This window comes from Pyrus communis, chromosome 16 (assembly GCF_041283825.1).
Source record: "Pyrus communis isolate YQ-2024b chromosome 16, ASM4128382v1, whole genome shotgun sequence".
Classification (NCBI taxonomy): Eukaryota; Viridiplantae; Streptophyta; class Magnoliopsida; order Rosales; family Rosaceae; genus Pyrus; species Pyrus communis.
This window is the reverse complement of record NC_142580.1, coordinates 15,787,677-15,805,234: the sequence shown is the minus strand read 5'-3', so window position 1 is coordinate 15,805,234 and position 17,558 is coordinate 15,787,677. Positions and strand designations below refer to the sequence as shown.

Sequence of the window (17,558 nt, the reverse complement as noted above, 5' to 3'; positions counted from 1 at the left end):
CACCGTTCTGATATACACGACGGAGCTTGCACCTTGAACCCTCAATCCTCGATTCCTCGGTGGTCTCTTCCCATTGAAGCCTACGACACCTAACTATTTCAACCACGAAGATGATGTCGCAGACTACCTTCTGTTTCCAAATGAAAAGAATCTTGGAGTACCACATTATCAGGGTTGGCACTTCTCTGCACATTGAGAACTGAAATGTAGGCACATAAAGCATACTAGTTCTTGCACCAGCTACCATAGTCTTTACACTTTTAGAGGAAGAGGAGTAACACTAACTAAAGAGCTTCATGTGTTTCCTCAACAGACAATCCCCGCATTCAAAACTCTTATACTTGATGGAAGTTTTGGCAGTAATTGAAGCTTGCCATAATTAATCAATTGAGAAAGTTGACAGATGCTCTCCAATATGCTCAGAAAACTATTTCCATTTAAATCTAAATGCTGCAGTGAGCATAAGCAGCTAAGATCATCAGGTATTGCAAACAAATTGCAATCACTTAGATTTAATTTCCCCCAAATAGCATATTGATGGAAACAAGCAACAACTGAAAAGCAAGCACCGCTAATCAGGCTACTCATACTGTGACTTCGGGCGAGATTAAGCCATCTCCCAGCATCAGTTGTGGCTATGTATCATTGCTTAGGTCACTTTTTTTTTTGAATATCTTAGGCATTTATTTCCTTCTCTATGTCGTTCATATGATGAGACTTATTTGAAGTGTGAAACATGTGTATTAGCCAAAAGCCATTGTACTGTTTTTCCCTTAAGTGATAATAAAGCTATTCAGCCATTTGATTTGGTACATTCCGATGTATGGGGTCCTACTAAGATTACTTCAAATGGGTTTCATTGGTTTATCACATTTTTGATGATTGCACACATTTAACTTGGGTCTTTCTGATGAAGCATAAAAGTGATATGACATCTATTGTACAAGAATTTACTATAATGGTATCTAGCTACTCAGTTTTAGACCAAAGTCAAAGTGCTCCAGCCTGATAACGGAGAGAAATATGTGAATACTACCCTGAGCTTTTTCTTTCATGAACAATGTATTATTCATCAGACAACTACTCCACTTACAAACCAACAAAATGGTACGTTTGAGTGGAAAAATTGTCATTTACTTGAAGTTGCTCGTGCTTTGCTCTTGGGAATGTTGGTTCCTAGTTACCTTTTGGGGACATGCAGTTTTAGCTGTGTGTTATTTGACCAACCGGACTCCCAGCCAAGTCCATGATTTCCGTACTCCTTTCGAAGTTTTACAAGAACACATCTCACCAGTTACCTCCAAACTTCCTCTCAAGGTGTTTGGATGCGTTTTATATGTGTATATTTATTCCCATCGATAGAGTAAGCTTGATCCATGTGCCCTTTGATGTGTGTTCATTGGTTACTCAAATACCCAAAAAGGTTACAAGTGTTATCATCCTCCTACTCAAAAGATTTATGTTTCCATGGATGTCACGTTCTATGAAGAGGTCCCGTATTTTGCCTCATCTTCTCTTGTCTTTTCACTTCAGAGGAAGAGGGTGAGTGAAGTGTTAAGTCAATGAGAAATAGAGAGTACAGTAAATTATAGTGATATTGTAAGTTTGCTCAAGCCGACTGGTCCATCTTCTTCCACTGACCAGTCGCCATATACCAGTGAAGAAGTAACATGCTCTGATAATGAAATTGTGCCTGACAATGTTGACAGAGTCGTAAGCAGTAGTATTCCACCACCCCCTCCCCTCTGCCCTACTATTATCTTAATCAACTCGTGAAGAAGAAAGTGAAGCAAATGAGGTAGTTTATACTAATTTTCTTATATCTACTTATGAGTTGCCCCCACGAGCTAATCGTGGCAAACTTAAGTACAATATTCTCCTGATATACATGCAGAGTCCAAATATTTCATTAGTAATCATGTGTCAACTCATCATTTTTCTCACATTAGTCATATGTATATCAATCACTACTATATCTGTATCGACTAAGTTATAGGATGCCTTATCTGACACTAAATGGGTGGAAGCCATGGACATTGAGATGAAGGCTCTGGACAAGAATTCCACCTAGAATTTTGGTGCCCTTGCAAAGTGGAAGGAAAACGGTTGGTATCGATGGGTGTTTACCTTAAAGCATAAAGCACATGGTTCAATCAATCGTTACAAAGCCCGATTAGTAGCGAAGGGTTATACACAAACACATGGAGTGGACTACCAAAAGACCATTGCTCCAATTGCTAAGCTTAATATGGTTCGTGTCCTTTTATCTCTTGATGCTAACTGGATTGGCCCTTATGGTAGTTTGATGTTAAAAATACTTTTTGCATGGTGATCTCAAAGAAGAAATGTATATAGATTTACCCATTGGTACTTCTATTGGTTCTCATAAGGGTGTTATGTGCAAGTTACGAACATCTTTGTATGGTTTGAAGCAATCTCCTAAAGCATGGTATGGGAGGTTTACTGCGTCCATGAGAAAGTTTGGTTACATCAAAGTCGCTTGGATCATACCTTATTTTTGAAATGCCAGAAAGTTAAGGTGACGACATTGATCATATATGTTGATGATATGATAGTGACAGGTGATGGTCATGAAGAGATTAGTTCTTTACAGAAATTCATTGCTTTTGAGTTTAAGATGAAAGAGTTGGAAAGTTGTATTTTCTGGGGATTGAAGTTGCTCGATCCAACCATGGTATATGTCTCTCTCACAACGAAAGTATGTTTTGGGCCTGTTAGCTGAAACTGTTATGATGGACTATAAACATGTTGACATTCTATGTACCAAAATCATAAATTGGGATTAGATTCTGATTAGGTTCCTAAATGAGCGTTATCAGTGACTGGTAGGAAGATTAATCTATTTATCTCATACGCGTAAAACTATAGCCCATGCTGTAAGTGTTGTGAGTTGGTTTATGCATTTGCCTAATGAGACTTATATGGATGTTGTTGTCCGTATTCTCAGGTATCTTAAATTGGCTCCTAGTAGAGGTTTAATGTTTGCCAAGAATGGTCGTTTGAATGTTGAAGGATACATAGATGCAGATTGTGCTGGTTCGGTGACAGATCAACGCTCTACTTCTGTCTACTTTACTTATGTTGGTGGTGATCTCGTCACTTGAAAAAGTAAGAAACAAAAGGTTGTTGCTCGATCGAGTGCGAAGGCTAAATTCCATGGAATGGTGCTTAAGGTATGGGAGTTACTTTGGTTATGTAAATTATTAAATGGAATGGGATTCAAATCCAAGAAAACCATGGGTTTACACTGTGATAATGAATCTGCAATTGAAATTGCTCACAATCATGTGCAACATAACTATACAAAACATGTGGAGGTTGATAAGTTGGATGCTAGAGTTATTGCTTTTCCTTTTGTATCGTCTAAATAATAGTTAGCCGACGTGCTACTACAGATGCCTTTATTAGTGCTTTCTCCAACTCATTCGACCAATTGGGCATGCAAGATATCTTTGCTCTAACTTGAGGGGGAGTGTAGCGATTGTTCTACTTAGCGACAACAATTTTATTTGATTAGCATGATATTAGGGATTGGATTTGTTTCCTTGTATAGTTGATTTACTTGTATATAACTCTTTGTAAACCTATATATACATTCAATTTCGAGAGGAATAATACACAATATTTGCCCATATACAATTTGAGTTAAACATTGTCATACTCAAACTCTGTAATATCAATCCTTAAACATACATGTTTAGTTGGTGCCATGGGACGGGTTGGTCAACTGGAAGAGGTAGAAAGTGGTGCACTCACAGTCTGACAATGCCGTAAGGATAGAACCAGGAAAGCCAATAAGGATTGTGAAGAATTTGAGGATCTGCAGGGACTGCCATGAGGTCCTCAAGTGAGATTATTGTGAGGGATTTAAACAGATACAATATATTTGTAAATGGTAGTTGTACTTATGGTGATATATGGTAGCTTGGTTAGGCATTTTATATAACTATTTGAACATGAAACACGGATCACGATGTCTAAACAGCTTCCTTTAACTTCTTCATCTTTTCTGTTACAATCACGATTACTGTGCATCCTTGTCAATTTTCATACCCAAAAATCTAATTATACTGGAAAATAAGTAAATCATGATAATTCAAGAACCGCACTTGACAAAATTACCATTCATAAACTACAATTTAACAACAACAAAAGAAGTGGAGGAGGCAAGGGGACCAACGGAGAAGCGCAAGAGCCTTCGTGAGTGGCTAAACCAAGGCGAAAGTTAAGGGGGAGGAGGAGGGTTACCAAGGATGCTGGCCTACTGCAACTCCAACTTGTTCAACTGCTGCTCCCGATCCATGACTATGATGAGTGAGACCCCCAAAATCAAGAACGTCATTCCCAAGAACCACACCGTTTTCCTCGTGCTCTTCACCAGCTTTTTCGTCACTGACGACGCATCAATCGCCACGCACTTCATCTATTGCACGATTCCCAATTGCGATACCCTCAACAACATGCCCTGCTTTTGGCCGTTGTTTCGGAGCTACATTCGTTTTCCCTGTGAAAGAACCTAAACAGAAAGGGGCACTGGAAAGAGGAAAGGAATGAGGAAAAAACTAAAACATTCTGATTTCATTGATATCTCCCCCAAATGGTGGAAGTTGATTCATATATAACCCTAATGCAAGAGTGTACACGATTGAAACACATCATCACTCACAGATCGTTGGATGAAACGAACAACATACAATTCAAAAGACCATATCACCCTAAGGATAAACATCTTACAGTAATTAAACCAAAGTCCTAACAACCCTCCCCTCTAAGAAATAGCTTGTCCTCAAGCGTGGAAGTCTGGGAAGTGTTCGAGAATAGAGTCAGCGTCTTCCCAGGTAGCATCATGGTCGGGTAGGCCCACCCATTTAATCAGCCAGCGAGTGATGGCGCAGTTTCCCCATTTGAACATCCTTCGCTGCAGTATGGTTTCTGGCGTCCATACTATTAGTCTAGTATCAGTCAGGGTGGGAGAATGGTGGAGGGAACCACATGAAAGCCCAACTTGGGTTTAAGAAGAGAGACATGGAAAGTTAGGTGGATGCAAGAGGTGGGAGGCAAGTCCAAAATGTAGGCAACTTTTCCCACACGAGCAAGGATTTTGTACAGCCCATAGAAACAGGGGGCTAATTTAGGGCAGTTAGTGTGGTTGACAAAGGATCAGCGTTGACGTTGTAACCGTAAGAAAACCCAATCTTCTACCTGGAATTCGCGTTTCGAGTGCTTCTTGTTGGCAAAGTGACGCATGCATTCTTGAGCAAGGTGGAGATTCTCACGCAGCTGGTAGAGTAAGGCATCACGATCACAGAGAGTAGTGTCGACCAGGTGAACTGGAGAGGAGCCAGGTAAGTATGACGTGACTCGTGGTGGGGGATAACCATGGATAACATCGAATGGGGACATCTTAATGGCCGAATGGAAGGTGGAGTTATACCACCATTCAGCCCATGACAGCCAATTAACCCATGACGTGGGTTTGTCGCCTACAAAACTGCGCAGATCATGTTCAAGTGTGTGGTTTAAGACTTATGTTTACCCATCAGATTGAGGGTGGTAAGTCGAGTTGCGGCAAAGTTTAGAACCTTGGATTTTGAAGAACGAGTCCCAAAATTAACTGATAAAAATAGGGTCCCGATCACTGTGGCAGGTATGACATGAAGGCGGAATATCTCTCGGATAAAGATGTAAACAATTTTGGCAGCAGAATATGGGTGTTTGATGGGTATGAAATGGCCATACTTGGAGAAACGGTCGACAACAACCAGGATGTCATTACAACCATGAGTGGAAGGAGGGCCCTCTATAAAGTACATTGCAATGTCTGTCCAAATTTGAATGGGGATTGGAAGTGGCTGCAGTAAGCCTGAAGGTTGGAGAGTTTTATAGTTTATGCGTTGACAAGTGTCACAAGCAGCCATAAATGTCTTGACCTCTTTTTTTAAGTCGAGCAAATAGAAATTGTGAAGAACACGTTTATATGTGCGAAGGTACCTGGAGTGGCCTACGGTAGGAGAAGAATGAAACTCTGCCAAAATTTAAGGACGCCAAGGAGATGATGAGGCCATGAAGATTCCCTCCTTATAGTACAAGAGATCTTCTCGAATAGAAAAGTGAGAACGGGTAGGTTGATTGTTTTGTAAGGTGTGGACAATCTGTGCAGCCTCTAGGTTCGTTGAGTATTTGGCCTGAATATCAGAGATACTGTAAAAAATTGGCTGGGAGAGGCCCATGAGTGCCAACCTTTCATGTTGCCTAGACAATGCATCTGTTGTGGTATTCGTTGCCCCCGGCCGATACTCCAGCATATAACTGTAGCCCAAAAACTTTAAAAGCCATTTCTGTTGAGTAGAGGTTGTGAAGCGTTGGTTGAGGAAGTGTTTCAACGTTTAGTGGTCGGTAAGAATCTTGAAGGTGTTCCCAAAAAGGTAGGATGCCATTTCTGGACAGCGAAGACAATGGCGAGCATTTCTTTATCATAAACGGACAGAGCCTTATGTTTGTCGGATAACGACTTGCTCAGGAAAGCAATGGGATGCTGGTCCTGGGAGAACACAGCTCCGATGTCGGCGTCAGAGGCATCGCACTCCAATGTAAAGGGCCTGGAAAAATCCGGAAGTGCTAATATGGGGGTGGAGGAGAAAGCCTGTTTGAGAGCCACAAAAGCCTGAGTTGTTGCTGGAGTCTAAATAAAGTTATCCTTTTTCAGGAGATGAGTGAGAAGGCGAGCAAAAAGGCCGAAGTGGTGCATAAATTTTTAGTAGCAGCTGGCTAAACCCAAGAATCCACGTAAGGCTTTGAGAGTGCGGGGTGGAGGCCACTCCATGATGCAGTACACCTTCTGAGAATCCACTGCCATACCTTCGGCTGAAATTATGTGACAAGGTAGGCCACTATAGGTTGGCCAAATGAGCATTTAGACTGCTTGACTTTCAGATCATGTGCTCTCAGAACATCAAAAACAGAGGTTAAATGATGCAAATGAGTAGGTAAGTCTAGGTTAAAGATGAGGATATCACCGACAAAAACCAAGACAAACTTACGTAGAAATGGCTTGAAGATGGAGTTCATAAGTGCTTGAAACGTTGAAGGCGCATTGCACAGGCCAAAGGGCATGACCACAAATTCAAAATGTATGTCATAGGTGCAGAAAGTCGTCTTTGGGATGTCCTGTTCATATATACGGATTTGGTAAAACTCGGACCGGAGATCTAATTTAGAAAAGATCTTAGCCACCCTGAGTTCGTCAAGTAGCTTGTCAATGATGGGGATCGGGAATGGAAATTTGACAGTCACTTGATTCGTAATCCACACAAAAGTGCCAAGTTGAGTCGACTTTGTGAACCAAGAGCGCGGGAGAAGAGAAGAGACTTGAATTGGGGCAAATTAGGCTGGCGGCAAGCATTTCATCCACCTGTGTTTCCATTTCTATTTTTTGAACATGGGCGTAGTGGTAAGGTCGAACGTTTACCGGGGGAATACCCGGCAGCAAAGTGATTCGGTGGTCAAAGTCCCGGTAAGGATGGAAGCCCATTGGAGCAACAAAAAGGTCTAAATAACTAACCAAAAGGGAGACGATCGGGGCCAGTATAGGGTGGACAGTCGCAAGTGGTGCAAAAGGGCTCAAAAGAGAGGCTAGGAAAGAGTCAATGTTAGGCCTGGAGGATGCGGACAGTGATGAAAGCAGAGAGGAAGGAGAATCTGAGGAGTGGAGTCCCACCAAATGATAATTGTGGCCCACAATTTGGAATTCCATGACTTTGTGCTTGAAATGCCACCCAATGAAACCCAACGTTTCTAACCATTCAGCCTTGAGAACCAAATCGCAGCCCCGTACCGAAAGAAGGCGAATATCAGAAGAAAAGGTATAGTTATGTAAGGTCATTGTGAAGTTGTAATCGATGCCTTGGGTATAACAGACACCACTATTAGCGACAGCCATCGATTCCACCGAGGAATGATCGATGCGCAGGCCAAGACGCAATGCGATCGAGGGGTTGAAGAATTTCAGGTTCGCGCCGGAATCCATAAAAACTCGGATAGGCAGTGTGGCATTAAAGCCCATAAGTCGCATGGCACGCCCCTAAGTATGTTTGGACGAAACCAGGGTGTTGAGAGCCATGAGGACTAGGGGTGGAAAAAATTCCCAAAAATCCCGAACCGAACCGAAAAAATCCCAATCCTAAACCAAAAATTTCCCAAACCGAAATTCCCGAAATTTTCGGGATGCTATCCCGAACCGATCCCAAAATTTCAGTATGGGATTCGGGATTGGCTTCTCGATATTTCGGGAATCCCATACCAAACCGAAAATATATAATATTAATTATTATATATATTATTCTTTTATAATTGATGCTAGTAGTTTCTAATTCATGCTCTGCAACCTGGAATGCCCTACACCTTGCATATTTTTCATGTTTTGTTTGATATTCATGTGGATTTTATTATTGCTGCTGCCATGGCTGATGATTTTAGAAGGCTTGATTAGTTTGTCTCTCAACATATTGCAAAAAGGGTTTAATTAATTTGAATTTTGACTATGATAAAAATATGTCGGGATTCCCGAAATTTGGGATTCCCGAAAATTTGGTTTGGGATTGGTCTTCAAATTCCCGTCTCGAAAAATTTTGGTTTGGGATTCGGGATACTAGTTTCGGTATGGTATCCCATACCGAACCACCCCTAATGAGGACAGTCTCGTTAGGCGCGGGTGGAGGGTCATCAAGGGTTGAATCCGAGGCAACTTCAGAGACTGCTGCTGTATCCAACAACAATAAGTGGGGGGTCAAGACACTGGCCTCGAGAACGGCGCTCATGAGCTTCGACCGGAGATAGGCAGAGCGGGGGTCGAGGTGGTGAGAGGGAAGGTGGTTTGTTGGGTGGAGCAGTCGCTGTCGAAGATGTTGCCGGGAATGCTGAAGAAAGGCGAATAGAGAATGGGCGAAAAGAGGTACGACGCCGTTATTACTTATTGTCGTAGATGCGGGCAAGTTCGATGGCGTGGGCCAAAGAACGAGGGCCCTAGGCTAAGACATCATCTTGTAACTCCACCTTGAGCCCACCAAGGAAAACGCCCAGAAGCTGTGCACCGGTCAATTCTTGAGCTTGGCAAGGCAAACGAATGAAGTCATTCACATAGGCCTTTAAAGAGCCTTTTTAGGCTACATGAGAGAAAGACATATTGAAGTCCAGTTGGTCACTCGACCCAAAGCGTTGTAAAAGGCATTCCGTGAAAGTGGCCTAAAGAGCTGACCCAACATGCAGTTTGTACCACTTGAACTATAAAGCCGCATCATGAGTGAAATTAAGGCCCACCACCGTGACTCGGTTGTGGGGTTTGACCCCATGGTAGTCTATGTACTCCTCGGCCAATGATAACCAGTTGTATGGGTCGCTGCCGGAGAAACGGAAAAGTTCAATTTTCATGAATTTGGGATTAGTGGAAGGGGACGGCGGAGCAGGAAGGATGGGGTGGTGTTGGTGGTGGGGAAAGGTAGGGGGAAGGGATGGCGAAGAGCGGTAGTAGCTGTGGAGAAGTGTGGAGAGGCCTGGGGGTAACCGGTCACCGGGGAAAGTGCGTAAGGGATGTTGGGTGATTTGGGGTAAGGAAAACCCCATATATGAGGTGGGGCAAAAGTAGGAGGGTGGGTTAGGAGGGTAGATGCAGATCCAATCGAAATATGAAGAGAACCGATTGGGATCTGGGATACCTGAGTAGGTGTGGGGCGGTGGTGGGCAGGAGGACCAGAACTGCTCTATGAGATGAGATTGGACAAGGCTGATGTTGGCCAAGGATGCCTGAATATCCGTCGTGTGGGATTGGGAAGGTCTCTTGACGAGTGGCCAACAAGGACACAGAGTCATGGAACTCGTTGAGTTGCTCAAGAATTTGGTGTTGCTGATACTCGAGTTCGAGATCGACCTCCGTGACGTCGGCGGCTACCACGGAGGCTTTGCTCTTGCCCATGGAAACAACACACCTGGATGCTGATACCAGATGATAGGACCTAAACAGAAAGGGGCGCTACAAAGAAGAAAGGAAGAAGGAAAAAACTAAAACATTCTGATTTCATTCATATCTCCCCCAAATGGTGGAAGTTGATTCATATACAACCCTAATGCAAGAGTGTACATGATTGGAACACATCATCACTCACAGATCGTTAGATGAAACCAACAACATACAATTCAAAAGACCATATCACCCTAAGGATAAACATCTTACTACTATTAAATCAGAGTCCTAACACCCTGTGAAGCCATTCTTCTGATCTCGAGTTTTGTGTTCGTGAGAGAGAATTGAAAGGGGTTTAGGTTTTAGGGTTTTGGAATGACGGATCAATTTTTACAGGCCTTTATCGGATATATATGGAGTTTGTCAATAATAATTGGCCAAGATCGGCCCATTTCAATTTTATGATTTTGTGATGTTTTTATTTTTTCAAACGAGATTTTATTAAATTAGATGTTAGATCAATCACCGACGGGGTTCAAACCCACGTCATCATGTAAAGGCTCAACACCTTTCTACCACTGTGGTAAAAGGCCACTTGTGACTTTGAGATGTTTTGATTTTGGTTTAGTTAACAACTATCTGGTCGAGACTGTTTATGTAGAAAGCAGTATGTCGCATTATAACAGTATGTCGCATTATAAATATGTAGGAAGTTGTATTTAAAATTCTCATGCCTCTTGAAAAAGCACTTCAAACTATTTATTAAAGCACATTCAAAAACTGTTTATACAGCCACTTACTACGGTCTAGTGATTCTTCTTCACTTGTACGCGAGAGGTCTTAGGTTCGATTCTCGCCAAAGGCGAAGGCGAAGGCGAAGGCGAAGGCGAAGTTGAACCATATTATTATGACAAGCCTATTGTGAGACTTAACTCATTCCCCACCCTTACCGTGTGTTCAAAAAAACAAAACAAAAAAAAATTACGTGCTTCCTATGGGCCAGGACAAAAACACCACCCCCCTTATCCCATCACCCTTGATTTGTTATGCTAACCTCCATTTTTATACGGACCAAGACACAAAAACACCCCGCCACCCCAACAAAAACACCCCATACACCACCATCCCCATCTCACATGTTCCTAATCCGACTTCCCCACACAAGACCCTCTCCCTTCAAAGTCATCCCCAATAGGCTTGCGTATAACCCAAGAAATCTTTTAGCCATTTTTGAAGTTCACACACAATATTTACAGAGTGGGGTGCAAACTCAAATTCTGCATATTTTCTCTTCGTCAAGGCATTTTTGAATCCATACATTGAATCTGGTGAGTTATCCCATGTTTAACACCAGGCAAGGCCAAAGTAACGACAAACTGATGAATTTAATCCGGAGGTAAAACTGTGAAGAAACTTAGATAGGTATAAACTTGTCATGAAATTAATCAACAAGTATAAAACCTCTCTTTATATATTCAAAACAGGAGAATGGTAAGTTGAGTACATTTTCCAATTCAAATGATTTGGATATCAGAGCCTCCATGATCACATCCCTGTTGCAATCCCCACCCGTTACCACAAAACCTCTGCACACGACCAGAGAAGAATTGCACACCCACGGAACTGAAACTGTAAAACCCAAACCAGAATCTTTCCCTCCCACTACCACGTCCTTGTATGCCTGGCAAACCCTCGAGACGTACTTTCCCATTGGCAAAGTTTGCTGCAAAACGGATGGTGCAGAACCGTCAGGGTTCAAGATATCAGAATCTGAATGAAGGTTCACCACAACTGTGCCATGATCTGGGTGAAGCCGGCTGCTGAGGGCTTTTAGAAATGGGGAATGTGGATCCCATAACTTGCGTGGGAATATGTCTTCCCCATCATAAGCATCAACGAAGACCATATCATACTGAATGGTGGTGTTGAGAATGAAATCCTCGGCATCGGATTCATGGAGGAACAGCCTCTCGTGGATGCCTTTCCACATAACGGTATCCATGGTATTGGGTGACACGGCACGCTTGCCTGATGGAGTCATAATTGAGAAAGCCGGAAATCCCATGGCTCGAACTGAGGCTGAGATCACGAGAGGGTCGATTTCAACTACATCAACAATAGCACCTGAAAAGAAGCAGAACATTCTAGGTTAGGTTCAATACCCAATTATTCAGCTCAGGACTTCTGATAGGATGGCCGAAAACAGATTGGATTTGGAGATCAGCAAGAATCAGTATTTACAAAACAATTTACCAAAAAGGCACATCCTTCATTCCTTCAATTTCCCACAACCATTCACACTGCCATTAACGGAGAACTAGCAATGCAACCTACCTTGAATTTTACTAGCCAAAAACAACGGTAAGCTTCCGCCACCCTGACCAATGCACAATATACGAATATTTTCGGTCCCAGTCACCGCGTTCATGAGATTGTAATTACAAGATGCTATAGTGGCCAACCCAGCTGCTAACATGCTCTTAAGATCTGAAAAAGCAGAATCCATCACACAACAGCTTTAATCTTTTAGAAAAATGAAAGTAACCAAAAGCAATGCAATCACCAGTCATACACTCAGAAACACTAGATATAGAAGTTCAATCACCAAACACCATGATTCAAATTTGATTCAACAGTATGCAAATGCTAATTAGAAATTCAATTGGGTATTAATTAAATTAAAACAAAACCCACATCAAATTTGATAAAATTTGTAATTAAATGTTAGATAGAAATTGAATTGGGAAAAAGGCTTTTGCTTACAAGGAACAGCCAAGCAATGAGGCTGCTGCATAAGGGCGATCGATTCCGGTTCCGATCGCCGATAGGCAGCCAAAACCTTAACGGTGCTCTGGCGGGTGTCGTCGTTAAAGCGGAGAGCGCGCCATTGATATCCGAGCAGTCTGAATCTCTCGTTGTTCTGACGGCACTCCTGTATCTCTTCGTACCTTTGCTGCAGCCATCTCTCTGTCGACGCCCAATGGAGCTCGCTGGGTTTTGAGGAAGGATAGGCGATGACTGAGACAACGCCATTGCCTTTGTCGGATGTGGAGCGGAGGACGGTGTGGCCTTCGGATTCTTCCCCCCACCACTCCGAAGAGTAGGACCAGTCGCCTTCGTCCTCGATACGACGTCGTACTGCGGTTGAGAGCTTCCGGAGGTTCAGTCCCGAGCTCAATCCAGCTCTGCGCCACATGGCCGTACCCCGCAGGAAGTGAAAAACCCTAACCGGGCCTTTTCCTGGTTTTCTAACGACTCGGGGGTTTTAGAGTAGTTTTCTTTTTTTCTTTTTTTTTTTTTTTTAGAAATTTATCACTTTTGTTAATTATTTTGTTTTTTTTGTTTTTTCTTCTTTTTTTTTTTTGCAAGTGACCTTTTAGAAATTTATCACCAAATAAAATTTCAGTTTTCATTTTTTTTTAAAATGAAAACAAAATGCTAAAATCAAAATGATGATCAAACGTCATCTAAATTTTAAAAAAAAAAAAATTGATATAAATGTACCATATGTAATCCCATGTGAGTTATTTTTTATGATTATTTTATTTTGTGATGGATGTTGTGTTGTCACTCTTCTTTTGAATTTTGGTGACAAACTTTCTTATTGAGGCATCATCCATTTGATTTTGTAAACTTATTTTTAATTTCAGGTTTTGATAATTATATATGTCTACTGTTTGGGAATTTCCTCAAGGATGATTGAAAATATGGAGCTTTTATATATAGAGACAAAAAATTTCACTATATTTCAAGAAACTCTACTAATTTTTAAATATATCAATGAGTGACAAAAAAAAATAATAATAAAAAAAAGGTAGCTAAAATCCAGTCCAAAAACATGAAAACAATGTTTTAAAATATCAACCATACCCCTAAAGCTTTAGGGTTGTTAATAGAACTCAACCCTCATAACCCCGACAAAATTAATATATGATATAAGCTCAACCCATCATCGACTATTTCAACTCCAACAAAATTAATATGTACATATAGTTTTGAAACTATATATAGAATCAGTTTGTATTATTTATTACTAGAATCAGTTCAACTCATCATCGACTATTTTTACAGAATCAGTTCAACCCGTTTTCGACCTTTTTGCAAAATCAGTTCAATCAATCTTTGACCATTTTTGCAAAATCAGTTCTACTCCTCATCGACCATTTTTGTTAAATCAGTTCAACCTGTCTTTGACTATTTTTGCAGAATCAGTTCAATCAGTCATCGGTCATTTTTGTAGAATCAGTTCAACCCGTTCTCGATCATTTTTGTAGAACCAGTTCAATCAGTCGTCGATCATTTTTGCAGAATCAGTTCAACTCGTTATCGACCATTTTTGCAGAATCAATTCAACCCGTCATTGACTATTTTTGCAGAATCATTTCAATCAGTCCTCGATCATTTTTTGTAGAATCAGTTCAATCTATTCTCGACCATTTTTGCAGAATCAGTTCAATCAGTCATTGCCTATTTTTGCAGACTCAATTCAACCCATTCTCGACCATTTTTGGAATCTAAGTAATAATGCCAATTAGCAGAGTCCTGATGCTTCCTTGTACATCTTTGATTTTTCAATTATTATAATTTCAATCAGAGCAATAAAGATGCTCAAGTTTATCTAGTGGATAGACCTGGATTGTCTGCCATCCCCATTCCATACTGTTCTCATCCCCTCCAATTTTTATGATCACGGTTAAGCCACGTCAACATTTTATACTGATTTTTTTTTATATAGAAATAATAAGACAAAAAGCAATGGGAATATAAAATGTTGACGTGACTTAACCGTGACCACATAAATAGAATGAGATGGGAAGGGTAGACAGTCCAGGTCCCTAGTGGATAGTGTTTTGGTACACGTTTGTCTTGGTCGTCTAGATTCTGGATATGGAGGCTAAAGTTTATCTAGTGGAATGATGCTTGCATAATTAGTGCTTAGTTAAGTTTACTTTGTTGCCTGGTTGGTCCTTGGATAAGTTGGTCTTTGTTTTTAGTACTAGCTTGGTTCGTTTTATTTCTAGACATCTTAATTTGATATTCATTGTACTCAATCTATGCACGTGTTGGCAATTATTAAGTAACATCGATTTTCTTTCACAATATGCGTATTAAGGACTTAACAAACAACACTAGTAAGCTAAAACTTTTAAGCAGTGCAAGATTCATCATATTTTTCATAAAATATATCTCATTTCATTACACAAAACTCAGATTCACAATACTTACACACAATTAAAGAATTCGATTCAAAACTGATATTTGACTAGAGTCACCATTCAATAAGAAAACCTCCAACTGGACATGAGGAGAGGCCGGCGACGAACATTTTGCTACCTTTGGCACACTGAAATGCTTGAAGCCTTGGTTGGCTCCCATATGTCAAATATGCGTGACATTGCCACGAATATGATTAGAAATTAAATGTGGGTTTGATCTTAATCACTTGATTCACTTCAAGTACCATCTCATTATTGTAAATATATAAACTATTAAAAAAAGTGCGGATGTCAGACAAAAGGAGATATTGCTCTTGGTAGAAAATGGTTAATACCTCCCTCAACAATTCCTTTTCGAAAGTAAAGGGTGAGGTACGCGTTCTCTCTCTCTCTCTCTCTCTCTCTCACGTATCTCTCTAGAACCTTCCTCTCCAGCCTTTAGGGAAAAAAAAAAAAATCCTTCTAGCCGCCACTCCTTACTCTGGCTTGGAGTTGGCGGCAGCCTGACACTCCCACCTCTAACATTCCTTCCCTCTTTCTCTTCCTTCTCCATTCTCTGCATATTTCCTTTCTCCCCGTCTTTCCCCCTCCTTCCTTCTTTCCCATCCATCTACACTTTTTGCATCTTCTCTCTTCCCCCTCATTTCTTTCATCCTTCCCCATCCTTCCACTTAAAAAGTTTTTTAATTTCTACACTTTTTCTTTTTTGGCCTTTGTTTTGGCTTCTCTTGAGCTTTGTTCTTTGAACTTTGTCTCAATTCTCATGAGCTGGTCTCAGATCTGGAACTTCATGGCCCTTTCTTGCTCCGATGCTATTGTACGTCACCCATACTGTACTACCAGCCTCTGATACTTGGCCCGTGTGCTTCTTCTTGGGTGTTAGGTGGTTATTAAAGTACTTTTAGCACTATTGGGTAGGATTATGGGAGCGCTAACTACACGGGTGGCTCGCTCACCCCCATTTGTCGTTGATCATGTTGTTCCATTGGTCTGTTCTCTTGGTGGTGGTGGTGACCTTGCGATGGAGGCGCATCTGGTGATTGCTCGTTTCCATTCCAGTCTTAGGATTTTTTATTATTGTTCAATTGGCCACTTTTGGGCCTATCTATTGTATTTTCTTATTTACTGTTGGGCTTGTATTTAGATGGTGGGCTGTCTTTTGGACTGCCTTTTCTTTATACTTGCCTTTTTATTTAGTGGAAGCATTTTAGTTTGATTAAAAAAAAAAAAACAATTCCTTTCTGAGGGGCATGAATAGCCAAAACACAAGCACAGTTTCACTCTTTGTGGGTTCATGATATCTCAACAATTACCCAATTTGTTTTTCGAATGACAGTCGGTTTATCTGCATATTGATTTCTATGTTTTTAAATTTTCAAAAGAAAGGGTTATTAGATATAAAGGGTATTTTTGTAACTTACACTCCATAAAAAAAAGTCCATGAGGTCATCTTCTACATGTATTAATTTTTGGGGTAAATTACACAAAACTACCTCAACTATTGGTCTCACGACACTTTCATACCTAATCTTTTTAAATTGACAATGTCATACCTCATCTTATGAATTTGTGTCAATGTCATACATCCATCAGTTTTTCTGTTAATTTTTCTGTTAAGTACTGACGTGACTATATGCGGGATCCACTCACTAATCCAATTGGATTTAAAAATTATTAAATATATTTTTAATAATTAAAATTTTAAAAAATAATTTTTTTTAATTAAATCTCTCTCTCTCTCTTTCCTCCCTCTCTCTCGTCCCTTCCACCCTCCCCTCCCTGTCTCTCTCTCTTCTCCCCCATCTTCATCTTCGTCCCCTACCTGCAACCTAGAAAAAAAAACAAAAAAAAGCCCAAACTTCCCTGACCCCTTCCCCTTCCCCTTCCCCTTATCTTCTCATTTCTTCTCCCCCATCTTCATCTTCTTCCTAGTTTGTCTTCTCCCTGCACCCACCCTCTTCCCTCCTCTACACACCTCACTCCTTAAATCCACACCCATTCCCCCCCCCCCATTTTCTCCACCCACGGAATCGGCCTTTGCAGGGGTAAACGGGATCTGAGTTTTTTTTCTGGGATTTTTTTTTTCTAGGTTGCAGGTTAGGCTCAGGTGGGGGGGGAGAAGAGGGGGTGGGGGAGGGGGGGAGAAGACAAATTGTTTTTTTTTTTTCTGGGTTGCATTGAAGAAGATGAAGATGGGGGAAGAGAGAGAGAGGGGAGGGGGAAGAAGGGACAAACTGAGGTTTTGTTTTGTTTTGTTTTGTTTTACTTTTCTTTATTATTTTAATATTTAAAAAATATTAAATGATTTTTTTAGTTTTTTTAAATATTTTATTAATTTTTTAATAGAAAGTAGGTTTTGGATCAAG

At 40.9% G+C, this 17,558-nt stretch overlaps 1 protein-coding gene across 1 annotated transcript; it reads right to left on the bottom strand.

Moving 5' to 3' along the window:
- Nucleotides 1–11,379: 11,379 nt before the first annotated feature.
- LOC137732282 (S-adenosyl-L-methionine-dependent methyltransferases superfamily protein) lies at nucleotides 11,380–13,246 on the bottom strand. The gene is made up of 3 exons (XM_068471589.2): nucleotides 12,740–13,246; nucleotides 12,311–12,463; nucleotides 11,380–12,100 (listed from the first exon to the last, which is right to left on the bottom strand). Exons 1-3 carry the CDS (start codon nucleotides 13,170–13,172, stop codon nucleotides 11,418–11,420), a joined length of 1,269 nt encoding a protein of 422 aa, XP_068327690.2. The 5' UTR covers nucleotides 13,173–13,246; the 3' UTR covers nucleotides 11,380–11,417.
- Nucleotides 13,247–17,558: the final 4,312 nt, after the last annotated feature.